At 41.9% G+C, this 15,946-nt stretch overlaps 1 protein-coding gene across 1 annotated transcript in view; it reads left to right on the forward strand.

Moving 5' to 3' along the window:
• hmcn1 (hemicentin 1) overlaps positions 1-15,946 on the forward strand; it is a 92,616-nt gene that overhangs the window by 32,576 nt on the left and 44,094 nt on the right. The window contains 11 exon segments of the mRNA XM_073477320.1: positions 23-167; positions 989-1,110; positions 4,878-5,147; positions 9,107-9,248; positions 9,479-9,606; positions 9,779-9,892; positions 9,990-10,148; positions 11,853-12,044; positions 12,129-12,224; positions 13,623-13,750; positions 13,862-14,006. Coding sequence (XP_073333421.1) covers positions 23-167; positions 989-1,110; positions 4,878-5,147; positions 9,107-9,248; positions 9,479-9,606; positions 9,779-9,892; positions 9,990-10,148; positions 11,853-12,044; positions 12,129-12,224; positions 13,623-13,750; positions 13,862-14,006 — 1,641 coding nt within the window.

A 15,946-nucleotide genomic window follows, 5' to 3' on the forward strand; every position in this document is an offset into this window, starting at 1 on the left:
ATTTCCTTTATCTCTCTTTTAGATGCCCCTAAGGTGCTGATGCCAGCTAAAACTCCTGGTTACTACCTCCAGAGAGGGGCTGTAAGATGCCAGGCTGACAGCTTGATCCCGTTCACTCTGCGTTTCAGCAGGGATGGGAGGCGACTTGGGGTGGACCAACTCTTCAGGTGAGCTGGGCCGAGGAGGAGATGTGTGTCCGTTCACAGACTGTCTTTAAAATTCAAGTCAAGTCAATTTTATTTATTAGCCCAATATCATTCATCACATATTATCCTTAAAGCAGTTTATCATCTGTACAACATACACAACAAACTCATTTGTTGTGGGGAAAACACCAATCTTCCCATTCATATTGAGTTCGAGTGGTGCGTTTAGGCTTTGACAGTGTGGATTGCAGGGGTAAAAAGAAAAAAAAAAAAATGCAGTGGCCTTGAAGCTTGTTGCAGATGGAAGAAGAGTTGTTGCTCTCAAGCCAGATACTGGTAGCTGGAAGCCAGGAACAGGAACCATGGAAATGGTAGCTGGAAGCTGGCAGCCAGTAGCCAGAGGACAGGAGCTAGAAGCATGAAGCCAGAAACCAGGCGCTATCCAGGCAGAGCTCACGGACCAAACGATTGTACTCTCTTAGTTGTCTCCTCCCACACCACTGCACAACTTTGCATTTAGCGCAGCAACTCCTGATTTGGATTTGAATACAGCCTTAGACTCTCGATTCGGTTGAGGAAGAACTCTTCCAGGAGACATGAGGGATACCTCCTCTGTTGTTGTTTCTTAAAAGATATCAATAGGAAAGGAAAGTGCAAACCTCTGCCAAAACCTAGAAATTTTCAGTATATGCCAGTTCTAGATGATGTACTTTCATGAGAAGGTCATTTTGTCCATTTTCACCAGATCAAGGGATGAGTTAGTAGCAGAGTAAATGGATTTATCTTTATTCTCAACACCTAGTGAAAATAAATGTATTGAATGTTCATCTTGTTGATTCTAGTCAGTCTGCCAATGCATCGTGGGAAATACCCCAGGTAACTCTTAAGGATGAGGGCTACTACGAGTGTATTGCTATCAACAGCGCTGGGACTGGAAGAGCTCGCACCTTCCTGGATGTATCAGGTAAGAACACACACAGAGACTCATTCAACCTGTACAGGGAGATAACATGCAACTTATTCAACATATTTGATTTGTAATGGATTTATTTGTAATGGACTCATTAATTTTGTCATGGTCATGTCATTTTAGTTTCATTCTTGTTTTGCTCCTCACCAGCCTGACCACACCTGTCTTGTATGTGTTTAATTAGCTCAGCCCTGTCACCTGTGTGTCTCCACCCCCCTCCACCTGCACCTCATCCCCTTGTTCATTTAGTTTGTATTTAAATCCAGTCTTTTGTTCAGTCAGTGTCGAGTCCTCTGCTGAGTTTCAGTGGTCCTGCTGTTGCTGCCTCCCTTTCCTGCTGTTGAGTATCCCTTAGCCTGTCTTTGTGTTTCCCTGATTTTTTCTTCATGTTTGCTTGTCTCTTGTGCTGCTGTGACCGAGAACAAAACCATTACACTCCATGCCTGCTGCATTTGGGTCCACCTTTTCTGCTTCAACTTGACACATTTAAAATCACGATTCCAACTGAATGCACAAATCCAAAGGTCTTCAACTGTTGCATACTATAATTACATTAGTAACCAATGATGAATAAGTGAACTATATTCTTAATAAAAAAATAGCTGAAGAAGAAGAAGATTATTATTAATCCCTCTCAGGGCAAAAATTTGTCTTCATTCTGTTGTTAATCGCTACATAGACAACAGTGTTGACTTTTGTCAATGGACTGTAAAGCTGCAGTTTATCTCATGGTGAGCTACCCTCCATCACGATGTGTAATGAGCCAGGACTGTCAGACAGGAATGCTCAGGGGCTGGCAAGCATTATAGTGTCAACAAGTGTAATTGGTCTGTGATGGATCCACTTGAAGGGCAGTAGCCTTTCTGCTAAAGTCTCCTTCTTATCTAACTTATAAACATGAACACAAGACTTCTCCTGAAGCTTAGCTTGCTGATACCACCATCTAAGAAACATTTGTCGGGGAACAGTGCACTGCTAACTCCCAATGACATGTAGGGTACAGTACAATTTCGTTTCCTGTCTCTCGTTCCCTACGGTGCAACACCGGCACCCTCCAGCTCGACAGCTGCTGTCAATCAAACACACCCCTCCAGCCTGATGTTGTTCTTTTTTAATGATAATGAAAGCTGTCAACAATACATTTAAAAACACATTGACATTATTTAAAACAACAATCAAAAACTAAATCCAGACTAAACGTGTTTTAAGTTGATCTTTAAAGTATCATTAACTTAAATGTCCTGTATCATCTTTCGAAAATAACACTTAAGACCCAAAATACCTTGAGTGAAATGGTGCAGCAAGATGAAGTTTATGTCATGCTCAGTAGGTTAACACACATGCTCACACACATACACTTACAGCACTTACAGACATACAGTAAGGTTGGAACCCAAGCACTAGTTGGTGTCGGCAAAGGTTCAAGGCCTCTTGCTGTGGCACCCACGCAGAGAACCTGCATGATGTTAGAATTAATGTAGTTTTATGGAAAATTTGACCCTGGCATGAGGTTGTAATCCATGCCTCACAGCAATCATGTCATGGGGTTTATAGAATGTTTTTTTGTGCCCGGTTTGTAAAGCAGTGGCCTGGATATATGATGTAAGATGAGAATGCATGTAAAGTTGTAAATAAGTTCCAGGCTGTGCACCAAGACAAAACTTAAAGGGACCGTTTAACCCAAAATAAAAAAATACGTATTTCTCCACTCACCTTTCGTCCATTTTTCCACCCAGACTGCTTTACTGTGAGTTACTGAGGTTTGGATACATCGGCCACAAGGATGTCTGCCTTTTCTCGAATATAATGGAACTAGATGGCACTTGGCTTTTGGGGCTCAAAAAGGCAAACAAAATACATTTGAAAAGCTCGATAGCAGTGTCTCCTCCAGAAAACATGACGCAATTACTCCAGATAATCCACAGACCTTGTTTTAAGCCGTTTCATGTAGGAGCTATTTTCTTTCTAACGATCTACACCCGCCAACCGTATCACCATGCAGAAGATGTACGTTTACATCTTGTCTTGGGAGAAATGCGAGCTTACTAAGCTAACTAAGCCAGCTAACATCACAACTCAGCAGAGGAGGATGCCATTAAATGTGTTCATCCCGTGCTGTCAAGAGCTCAAGCCTTGAAACACAAATACTTACAAGTTCACATAAGAAATAATAAATGTAAAAGATTTATGATCTCACAGAGATAATCTAAGCAGTATATTACTTGGGTGATGATTTTGTGATCATCGTGATCATCAAAGCTTTGAGCACAGATAAAACCAGTGGGATCATATAATGAGTTATACCTTTAGTCTCTCCTCCGGCCAAAACAAAAAAATCATTTCTGCCTGTTCCAAAATACTCCGGAGTGCATTTATTTTTCAGTCTGAGCCCTTTCCATTATGAGACACCAGACCTGACAGCACCTGAGCCCCAGTGCACTCAGTAAAAGTCTCCCTGTCCAAATTTTGCTTTCCAAAAAACTTCCTGCTTTGGTGAAATTCACCGGAGCCTCATCAACTTGATGAATGGCAAGCAGAAAGGAAGAAGGTGGAGTGCCGAGAAAAAGAGAGCGAGAGGTCGTTGAAAGACACGTTATGAAACAGAAGAAGGAAAGAGGGAGCCAGGCAGGGATCTGTGCAATGTAAAGTGTAAACTCTTTATTGTAACTCACCCACCGTGTTCACAGTCCAAAAGTGCAGAGAGGACTTAGTTCGTCCAACTTTTGCCTCTTATGACGTCTCTAAAATTTGGTTCAATTAATTCTCCTCACCCACAACTCCAACCTTTGTTACATATCCACTGAACAGGATGGCAGGCCTCTGCATTTTACAATTTACACACTTTACACACATATAATATGCACTCAGCTCCAAATTTATGTCATCCTAATCCCAATGAGCTGGGCTGAAATCCCCAGCATCCTCCTCCCTTCAGAGCCAAAGCCTCTGCTACCTCTCCTCTCCCTCATCCTCTCTTTCTCTCCCTTTGTCCCTCCCTTCCCCTTTTCACTGTTCAGCTCTGGCTCACGCCTGAAAGAAATGATTGACGACACACTGAGGCTCGAGGGATGAGCGTTTTTGACTCTGTGATGAGAGTAAAGACTCTCAAGATTAACGTGATTCTAATAGGGTGTGTTTCAAAAATCTGATTACTCTGCACACAAGTTACATGAAATAAACAAAGCTAAGAAACATATATACATACACACTGTAGGTGACAGTATTGCATTATATGAAGGTCAGACAGGCATCAGCAAGGGCTGAGGCAGATGATGGAGGTTCACCCCAGATGACAGCTACATGTACAGTCACTAAAGTGAACAGTAACATTTTATTTCATTACTTCTTTTCCAGCAATATAAAACTGCATTCACGTCAAAATGGAAGCAGCAGAGATATCCTGACTTTAAGCCCTTTAGTCAGGGTCCAGCTTGAAAATCACTGGATCCTACATTTCCCACAATGCAAATGGAAATCATATTTTGACCTGTTAAGCACTCACATATTTCAACCCTTCCAGTCTGTAACGCAGGGTTTCTGTAGTCTCCAAGTCAACTTTGTGACATTGTCAGGGTTTTTTTTTAATAACCCAGAGAACATTATTCATTGACGTAAAGTAGAATGGCACGATTTCTATAGACGTCAACATTGGTTGGAAAAAACTACAAGTCTCTACCCACTTGCCCTATATTCCTGTTTAGCTTTCTTTATGATGTAAAGTTCCCGGCAGCTGCCAACAACAACATGTCTTTTTCCTGCAGAGCCGCCTCCAGCCGTCACAGTCGAGGGTAATGTAACCGTGACTCCTGGCTCACGCGCTGTCCTCACCTGCCACGTCGTCAGCACAGTCAACTTCAACCTCACCTGGCTGAGAGGAGGTTACGATGCCCGTCTGGACTCAGGGGTGCACGTTTTGACCAACCTCTCGCTTCAGGTGTCCTCTGTGACCCCAGATCATTCTGGCTGGTACGAGTGCATTGCTATAAACGAAGGAGGGGTGACGGCAGAGCGAATCTACCTCACTGTGCAAGGTGAGGAGCGTGTGTGGTTCCTGCATGCGTTTATATGACTCAGTGGTGTAAAATCAGAAATTTGTGACAGATTTACATTGGAAACAAGCTACTGAAACACACATCGGCTTTCAACTGGGCAGATCTTTAATCATGTTTGTCTTTTGTATGTGTGAATGTTTCTTCTGTGTGATTTACACCGTGGAGGAACAAGACTCTTGGCAAACACAGACTCCTTCCCAAATACATGAGCCCCTCTTCCCTCCCAAACTACCTATAATTCACTCTAATGTTTTACGGGACGTGTGAAAATTATTTATGCCTGACTCTCAGGCAGCGCTAAAGTAGAGTTTTCCACCTCTGCACAGCTGTCACATTGCTGTTCCTAACACTTCACTGACACTGAATCAGGAACACTTTGTTGTACAGATGGAAGAGAGTATTGCTGGCTATCCAGACAGCACCGCAGAGCATCGGGCTGGGCCTGGCCAGGAAATGGCGATGTAATAGAGTCACTAAAACCTGTCATTAGCAGTTGATTTCAGCCAGAACCCATTGAGGAAAAACCCAGGAGCTACAGAGCGTTGAAAGAAAGCAAGTGAGAGCAGCAAATTATTTTATTTTACATAATCCATTCTGTCCAAATGAACATCTCGTATTTACACAACCATCAGTCCCACATGAAGTTAATTCAGAGGCCATATGCTGCTTAAATTCCTCCTTGTCTGTGTCCCGCCAGATCTTTATGATATAAAGCAAAACATGTCATTCATTCTTTTTTTTAAAAATAAAAATGAAATCGTTTCACCTCACCTTAAAGGATAAGTTCACCCAAAAATGAAAATGTTGTTGTTATTTTCTTACCCCATGCTGATGCATGTCGTTTGTCATTTGTAGTCAACAAAATATTTCTGGAGCTTCACAGCAAAACAGCGTTGCAGCATTCTCCTAAATAACCGAAGCAGATAGGGACCTTTTTCAAAGCATAAAAAAACAACGTAAAGGAAATATAAAATGGCCAAATTAAATTGAAAAGACAATATTTACACCCGTTTTAAGCCAAAATCCTCAGTGAAGCTGCCAAGTGAAAAGCGTTGGAGGACAACTCGTCTGATGTGGATGCACAAGCTTGACCATGAGTAGAGGGTGTAAATAACGTCTGTTTGGGATGTTTCAGAGACTCGGATTATGCTGGATGAGCTGTATGGAGCCATTTTTTCTTTTCTTTTTTGTCGGTTGTTTTTTGATGTTTTAAACAAGTCCCCATCTGCTTCAGTTGTTCTGGAGAATGCTACAGAATGCTGCAGATTGCTGTTCTGCTTTCCATCAGCATTGGACCGAGTAATGACAGAATTTATATTTTTTGGGGAATTCATTTTTTAAGCCGACTTTTTTTCTTGACCTAAATTTGAATTTATGAAAACTGTTATTTTAACTTGAAGCAACCAGTTGTCTCTGCAAGGTGAGCCTCAGTGACACACATTGAAAAGTTGCAGGTGTCACACCAGAGCTGTAGACACGTTTGAAGGGGAACTCTGTCATTTAGCTCATCTCACTGAGTGATACATTGCACAGTTGACCCGTAGAAGTTTTCCCTGGTTTGACTTGATATTTTTCTCTTTTACATCTCCTCCACCTGTATGTATTTTTTTTTAATCATCCTGTCACATCTTTCTTTTCATTCTTTTCCTTTTTTTTTTTTTAACTCATCTCTTTCTCACTTAAACAGCTGTTAGCAAGCCCTGGAGGTTACCTAATTACCCCCTGGTCAGTCTCCTTCTAGTTATTAGTCCCACTTTGAAGTGAGTCACATTGGCTGACATTTTACAACATTTGGACAGAACAAAGTGGAACTGAATGCACATCCTCACTAAGACCACTACATTTTTCCTGTTCTGGTCTCAAGCCACATTAATCAATATATATAAACATCAGTATATCACACAATATATATCCATATTCCAACATCAGTCAAATATCTTTTTTTCTGCTTGTTCAGTAGTTGGAGGACAGAAACAGAGGAGTATTTCAATGAGAACAACAGCAGTGTCAGAGGGCACAGAAAGGAGGTTGTACCAGCTCTGACTTAACAATCTTCACTATATGTTGGACGTGATACACAGTTTTGTTGTTTGCCGAACAAAGTAGATTGAAGAAGTCGAGATATGCTAGCTGTTTTCCTGCTGTTTCAGTGTGCAAGGAAATCTTTAAAAACGACCGGTAAACTCCATCGTGGATTGTTGAAGAGATGAAGTATGATGTGGATAGAGACAGAGCAGAGGGGAAGTCGAGATCGGAGGAGGATGCATTGTGAGTGGGAGTGAATTCAGATGAGCGAGGGAGGAAGAAAGAGGGATAGACGGAACAGGTGATGAAGGGAGTGCTAAAGACAGGCTTCTTCCTGAGGCTGCTGCTGAGTCAGGGTAGAAGAATGTGTGTTCCCTCTCAGGAACCTCCTTGTTCCTGAACTCAGAGGTGTCCTCACCCCCCTGAGGGCAGGGTGACCTCGTGAGCTCGAAGTGAGAGAGCCTCTAAACACAGAGAGGGGCCCGACAGTTGTTCTGACACCATTACTTTTGTCCTTATCTGGGTCATACGATCATCATAGCATAGCCTCAGGCGCTGCTAAGATTAAGATCAATACAGTGGCAAGTTGAGGTATTTCAATTTGTTTCAGGTCAAGGTTGTGATATATCAAAAGTGTTGCCTGTAAATTTACTGTCAGCATCTGGTAAATGTGCTGTATTTCTTTCAAAACATGGCATCACTGATGATTGAAGTTGAAGCATAAGTACAAAACTCTATACATTCCTTCACACCTACTGTATTCATGTGTGTCTGTTCAACCTTTTGAACTTGACTACTGGCCCTTCTGTCACCTCTGTCAACCCAAGGGCCCTTTTCAGACCTGGTATTAACGCCCGTCCTGCGTGGCAATCACAAGTGGACAGCTCCGTCAGTCAACATCTGGCATTAACGTGTCTCGAGTTTTTACAGCAAAAACAGCGTTTAAACCTGCTAAAACATATGTGATTGACTCCTTTTCCATTGCCAGTGGTCAAGTTGGCCTTTCTGTTCTATTTCTGGTGTGTCACATTGGACATCACAAATTCACGGGAAAACAGGCAACAGTAGAAAGCAGCTTGGAGGCCAGTGACAATGTTAAGGAGGTTACTTACTTTAGTTTCTCTGTCAAACTCAACACGAACTGAATGCATGGAAAACTATTCCTGTGCCAACGTCCTTAAGTGTCCACACAGGTGTCATGTTTCCATCACATCGGAGCAGGAATGAATGCAGCTTGTACCCTTTCCCACTGAAGACAAAAGCCAGATGTTAGTGGGTGTCAGTGTTAGACACAAATATGATTTTTTGTAGTTTTGGAAATGTTCTGTCCATTCTGACTACTAGTTCTCACACTGTATTTAAACACACGATGGAAAGGTCAGCGACTCTGAGGATGATTTTAGCTGTGGGAATAGAAAAGAGAAAACACGCCCTTGACGGGCTGAGTTGCACATCATGAATCAATTTGAAAATCTTTTCAGATTCCACAGGTTCTCCGGGTCTGGATTCAATATTCCTCCCTGTTTCACCAATAAAGAGGAAGTGATGGTGAAAGATATGCTGTGAAACATTATTAGTTGTAGTAACAGCCATCACTCCTCCTGCTTCAGTGACGGTAAAAAGTTATGCTCTGTTACATCGTGTGGCTGAGTCTGAATCCACAGAAGAAGTTGGATGTATCAAGATTTCTATCTGACATTTCTCAAAGCCAAATGCACATTGAGGAAAGAAGACCCAAATGAAAGTCACACATTTATTTTTACTATTTTTACTTTCACAACTTCTTACCTTGACTGTTTCAAAGAGAGGCTACTGGCTGATTGATTGACTCATTGCAATGTACTGTACGAAACAAACTGAGTGAATGAATGAGACAGAATATTGATTCTTGATTGATTTGACGATTTCTCTAGAGGTGCCCCGGGTTTCAGTAGAGCCTCGGAATCAAACCTTTACAGCAGGAGAGGACGCGAGGATCAGATGCTCGGCCAGCGGCTACCCTCCACCCCGTCTGGTCTGGACCCATAATGACATGTTCCTCATGGCATCCAGCAGGTGAATACATCTCCTCTAACATGAATAGATTTGACATTTGACAGTCTCAAACATTTTAATAGAACTGAAGAAGGGTTTCCTCAGCTGGTTATAATGAATCTGAAAGCTGAAAACTGCTATTAAAGCTGGTGCTGGTGTTTGTGTTTTATGATATCGATCAATCAGAATCATTATTTTACCTGTTCTCTGTGAACTTTTTGATAAATCAATTGTGTATCTTTCGTGTTCAGACACAGGATGACTCCTGATGGCACCTTGATCATAAGAAACATGGAGGAAAAGGATGGAGGAGTGTATGGCTGCCTGGCCAGCAACCAGGCTGGGACGGACACAATGACTTCCATCCTCACTTACATTGGTGAGTGTCACAGAGCACATCATCCATCCAGTAGCTGTATTTGCTTATCCTAGAGGATTGTGAGAGGTAGAGTACACCCTGGACAGGTCGGTATGTAGGCCTGCTGCATTTTCATGTGCCATCTCTAACAAAATGATGTTCTGACTATTGTTCAACAATTGCCACTCTGTAGAATCTCCTGTGGTGACGGTGGCGTTGAGTGATATCCTCATTGGCATGGGGGAAACCACAGTGATGGCCTGTTCTGCGACTGGAACCCCTCAGCCGGAGATCTGGTGGTACAAAGGTAACACAACTTAGAAGTGGAAGGAAATAAGACACAAGATATTAAAAACCCATGTCATTTTCTAAAGACCACACTCCACTGTTGCTTTAATTTCTAGGTGATGTCCAGCTGCGTTCTTCAGCCCTCTTGGATGTGGACATGTTAGGAGGAACTCTGACCATCAAGGAGACTCAGGATGTTGATGCTGGAGCTTATACCTGTGTAGCTGTCAATGCTGCTGGCACCTCGTCAGGAACGATCTCTCTCGATGTAGGAGGTGAGAATTACTTAACTTTGTAAAAGCACGACAATATGATAACTACTTGTGAGCCGTGAATGTGCAGACTTCAAAGTTACATGATATAACATGAGTTTTTTATTGATGGAGTCATTGCTCGTTGTTCGTGTTGCTAGGCTGCAACAAGTAGCCGTTTCGTGGTATGCATGAAACAGCATCTGAGTCTCAAGTCTGTCAAGTCAAGTCTTTATTCCCTCAGTAAACTCAGGCATAGCTGGGAAATCTAGCTCGGAGGTCAAATGTCTATATGATGCATACACACATATGTCTCCTAAAGAAGGTGTCATCAGAATATTTGTACCTCCACACATACTTTACACCATACACACACTTTAATGAGCTGCACTGTCTGATATGTCTCTATGGCAGGGAGAAAGAGAGGATTTAGGCAACACATTATTTGGAGCCTTAAACCCTAAACTATCAATGAATTGGCCGTTATGTCTCACAGTACACAGTATACCACTGATACAAAGGCTGCTTTGGTGCTGTTAATGAACGATGCCTTTGCCAGAGCAAGGACAGAACGTGCCTGGTTTACATGTAAACAAGGTTATACACAGGTGTGTCAACATCCATGCCATGACACACACAGAACACAGAACAATGTACACGAGAAGGCTTTAGAGTATGTTGTGAACACTGCATTTATATATACACTTTTAGTGTGAAATACAGATATGGAACCACAAAATACGCTCACCCTGTAGCCAAACACTGTCCATGCCTTTCCTAAGGTAAAAAAATAGACAACTGCTACCAAATTTAGCTCCTGTTAGCCAGAGGAACAACAATGACATTGTTCTGAATCAACCAACAAAAGGCTGCTGCTGTAAATAAACACAACACAAAGGCAAGGTAACTAAACTTCTGTAGCTTCTAAGCTGGAAGCTTAACAAGGCTGCTCACGCCAGCTAGCTAGCTAGGCTGGCTTGTGAGCTAACCTATTACTCTAAATTGAAGAGTCTGTGTTAGCATTGTTAGCTATCTCCTGTTGGCTTGAGCAACCGCAAGGAAAGTCTGTCTCTTTTACTTCACTGAGCTGTGTGTCTTCTCTGAGGCACATTTTAAGAATTAAAACACTACAGAGGTAACTGAGTTAATTAGCTAACTGCTGCTAACACTGTCTTTTTATTTTAATGCTAACTGATAGACAAAGGTCACAGACCCACATAGCTAGTTAGCCAGCTAGGTTAGTAGCGTGTGTATCTTTGTAATGATAAATACATAAAAGATGTTATATTCCTTGTCTGTGAGTTGTTTTTATGTACAGCAGCAGCTAGATAGTTGATTCAGAATGACTAAGAAGTAGCCGGTTAGCACCTGTTAGCTAGGGCAATACAAATGTCAGATAGCAGTTGTTGAGCATGCTAACATGGGACATGAGATTGGCTGAAAGGTGAGCAGGTAGGGACTGCACCACTGTCAGAAAAAGTGACATATTTATACACATATTTTTTCACAATTTATTCATGTGCTGTAAGTATTTATTTAATAAATGTTCATTTAATTAAAGCACATTGGAGGCTACACATTACACACAGTTTAAAACATCTGGTTCTTAAACCTACAGTAAACAACCTGAGCTTACATGATGGACAGCTTGATTGTCTGTGGAATGCAATACAGATGGATGTGTATCCCCCTTTTGACCTTTGCCATCTTCAACCTTGATCGCTCCAGCCGCTCCCAAGTTCACCCGAGAACCATCAGATGTGGCGGTGGACATCGGCTCCAATGTGACCCTGGTGTGCCTCGTCCAAGGTTACCCCGAACCCCAGGTCAACTGGAGGAGAGAGGATGGACTTCCCCTTCACAACAGGCATCGCGCACATGGCACTGTCACACAGAGCAGGGGGGGTCTGCATATCACCGGTGAGTTATTTAGTGGTCTATGTGTCTACAGATCACACATGTAAATACTTCCGATTCACTCTTAAATATCCATTTTTCTCTCAGGCCTGTGGGTGGAGGATGAGGCCGTATATGTCTGTGAGGCTCACAACCACTTTGGCAAGATTGAGGCCCAGGCCAGAATTACTGTGACTGGACTGGGTAAGTGCAAGTCAGCCTCTCTGACTCTGAATATTCAGATTAAAAAAAATCCTTAATCCTCAAATGAGAACTAGTAGTTGTAGGGCAGTTATTTCAGAAAAGCAGCATGATTATTTGCACGTGTGATTTATGATTCATAGATTCATTAACTTAATAATCCCCAATGGGAAATTAAAAATGTTTTGCGTGCAATAAGTTTGGTGGAATGTGAAGGAATACAGAAGTGCAGCTGAACTGAGAAAGTGCTCACACAGCCCTGTCTGCTGTGTCTGCCGTGAAATGCTTTTGCACTTCAAAGAGCAAAAAGTGCAGACACACTCTCACACATGCTTACATTCCTTTTCGCTAAATATGCATTTTTCTGAGTACCTCTAATCAAAGATCATATGGACTTTCCATGTCTTTAATTTTCTAAAACAACATACAGTACCTGTGAGTGTCTACATCTGTCTGCATGTCTTTGTGGATGTGTGCCTTTCTGTTTCAGTCTTTACACGTGAGTGTGAGTTCATTAGCACATTTCAGTGGGTGTGTTTGAACACATGTGCCTTGTTAACCACTGTTTCTGTTTCACCGTTTTCTCTACAGTGGAAACACACTGAGCTCTTATTATGTGGGCCAAAGGTCAGAAACCACAGACCAAACCAGATGACATATATTACTGCCCCACTGCCCCATTTCCCTACTGACAATGTTGTCTCATGAGAAACACACACCCAATGCAGACGCACTGAAGTAGCTTCTTTGGACAATGGTGGACATAGAGAGAAATTAAGTTGGCGTATCCCCACCATGTATGTGTATGTGTGTGAGGTTGTGTTCCCAGGCCAGTGAGGGTGGTCGTTCAATTCCTGACGACACCCTGTCGTTGATTGCATCCCCCACGGATGACATCAGCATTATCTGTGTGAACACAGCCAAACCATGTGATGTCACATGTCATTAAGTTTGTGTGTTTGTGTATGTGTTGTGTAGACATGTGTCTGTGTGAGGGAAGAAAGGCGTGTATTAATACTTTTAGCAGCTGTGGAAAATATATACTGTATATATGCTGGACTGTGAATGTGTTTATAGCAACCAAACATTCCCTACACATCATACTGTGCAGTCAAAAACTTGCACATGTGCTTCTTTTGAGTTTTGCTTGTGGTAAAGACCTTTGATGGTTAGTTTATTATTTTTGTCAGAAAATATTTCAGAAAATAAATACAACCACACTTTCTTCTCAGTTGGGTTGACACACCAAATTTGAAACATTTGTCAAATGTAATGCATTATATGACTTTCTGGGACATGTGAGATTCTTTTGTTTGGTCTTTTGGTTGTATGCTGTCAGACACACAAAGGTATTTGACCTTTGACATAAGTCCTGTATAATTGTCTCGTTGATATTTGCAGTGTCGCCTGTCATTGCGATGAGTCCGACTGTGCTCAGTGTGATCGAGGACCAGCAGGTGACTTTGCCCTGTGTGCTGCTGGCTGGGAATCCTCTGCCTGAGAGGCAGTGGCTGCACGACTATGGCTTGGTGAGGACAGGACACAGAGAGGAAATTTATATTGTTTAGATGTCTTTTATTTTGCACCTGAGTCAAATAACTTGATTTCATTTGAGCCTGTTTGACCTACAAATCTTTCAGGTGACCTCAGACCAGTATGTGACAGTGAGGAAGGATGGCAGTCTGCATATTGAGAGAGTCCGGCTGGATGATGCGGGCGACTACACCTGTTTGGCTGAAAACGCTGTTGGGGCCACTAACCATACCACCAGTGTCAACGTCTATGGTAGAGTATAAAAACATACATTTAAACCAACTATCGTAAGTGTTGAAGTTGTATTCTGAAGATTGAAACACTGAAACAATCCAAGGGGCCTGGTGCTGTTTATACACCGACACATGGTGAAACTAAACTATGGTAGAAGGTCCATTGTGTAGAATGTACTGGCATCTAGCACTGAGGTTGCAGATCGCCTCAAAGCCCCCAGAAAGAGCACTGAGCTTTGAAGCTAATTTGACATAGTGGCCAATCCGTGTCACTACAACATCCTCTGACGTACACCGGCCCAAAACAGACTTTCTCCCATAGACGTTCATTGTGACACAAGCAGCTATAAAACGGTGGATACATTTCTTTTAGCCACAACCACTGCTTAGTGACTCGTTTCACCACCAGAATATGATTTGTTCTGTCTGATAACATTTGTCTAGTCTAGAAGAGCTGTACTATTAATTATTTTTATCCCCATCCTAAACTGGAAGTTAACCAGCTCTGCGGCATATGCATTCATCTGGGTAATGTCTTTTCAACGTGAAATGTCTTTTTTGACTTTATGCACCAATGAGCATCTTTCATAGGAATGAACGGGGCCCCGCCTACAATGCTGGATTCAGTTCTTCTTAATATATCCATGCTCGCATCACCTTCCCCTGCAGTGGCTGCTAAAAATGCGGAAAACAACATAAAAGGCCCTCTCTAGAGCCAGTGTTTGGTTTGTCTTTTCTGGGCTAACATAGAAACATGGTGGACTGGAAGAGAACCCACTCCTTCTGTAGATATAAAAGGCTCAATCTAAGGTAACGAAAATGACTCTTAGTTTCAGATGATCATACACTACTAAATTAAAACAAACTTACAAATGTTATAATCAAGTTCTGCTGATAGAGCCCTATAAATCCTACACACTGGACCTTTAATTCACATGTTTTTTTTCTCTGATATGAAGATTTAAAAGATCTTCTTTGACAAAGGCCTGTTGTAAATCTTCCATGAGATGAAATGGGCCATCTGTCTTTTCTTTCTCTCTAATTCTGTCACCTCCTCCATTTCTTACTGCCCCTCTTAAATGTCTCCTTCACACTGCAGAAGGCTCTTAACCTCATGAATAGGATTATCTTTGAGGTTGCATTAAAACCAGCAACAGCTGAAGGTAATGGCAGAGTTTAGAGCACAGTGTGAGGGGAAAATGTGTTCTCCATTTGCACTGCTGTCAGTCATTGCCAGATTTTACCAACTTAAATAGGAATCGTCTGCAGCATGGACATAAAACACTGGCTCCCTCAGTTCTTGAAATTAGGTCAGTCCTTTTCAGACGTACATGCACAAAGCACCGGACATTTACACTATGTAGGTCAGAGTATAGTTAATTTGCTGTAATCTATTAGAAAATACTTTCCTCACAACCTATATAATGCGGAGTGCGTAGATAGAGGACCACCATGCAATGCTGGCTAATATTGTGTACACTGTGTGTGATTTTCTTGTTTAGCTCAATCACATTTTTCATTTCCAAGAAGATGCTCCCACATCTACAAGTGCTGATCTTTTCTGCAGATTCCCGGGATCATAACAAGCAAAAACAGGACAAATAGGGAAGGGGGGAAGGGATGGACGCGAAGGGAAGAATAAACAAGTGGAATATCTGTACTTGAAGGTGCATTATGTAGTTTTGGAGAAGAAACTACAGAAGAGAAAGATCTTCACTGACAGATTTTTTTTTTTAAGCCTGAACAAACTAAATAAACAACCTCTCTTTGTTTTCATGACTGAATAAACTGAATAAACAAACTGACCTTCAATGAAAACACAGTCATACTGTTTTACTTTGGCAGACCCTGCCAGCTTTCTAGCTTCAAACAGTGTTCTGTGGACCATATTTTCCTCTGAGAACAGCTTGTTTATTCAGTTTTGGAAAAAATAAATAAAATAAAAGAGTTTGTTTTATC

Source organism: Pagrus major, chromosome 11 (assembly GCF_040436345.1).
Source record: "Pagrus major chromosome 11, Pma_NU_1.0".
Classification (NCBI taxonomy): Eukaryota; Metazoa; Chordata; class Actinopteri; order Spariformes; family Sparidae; genus Pagrus; species Pagrus major.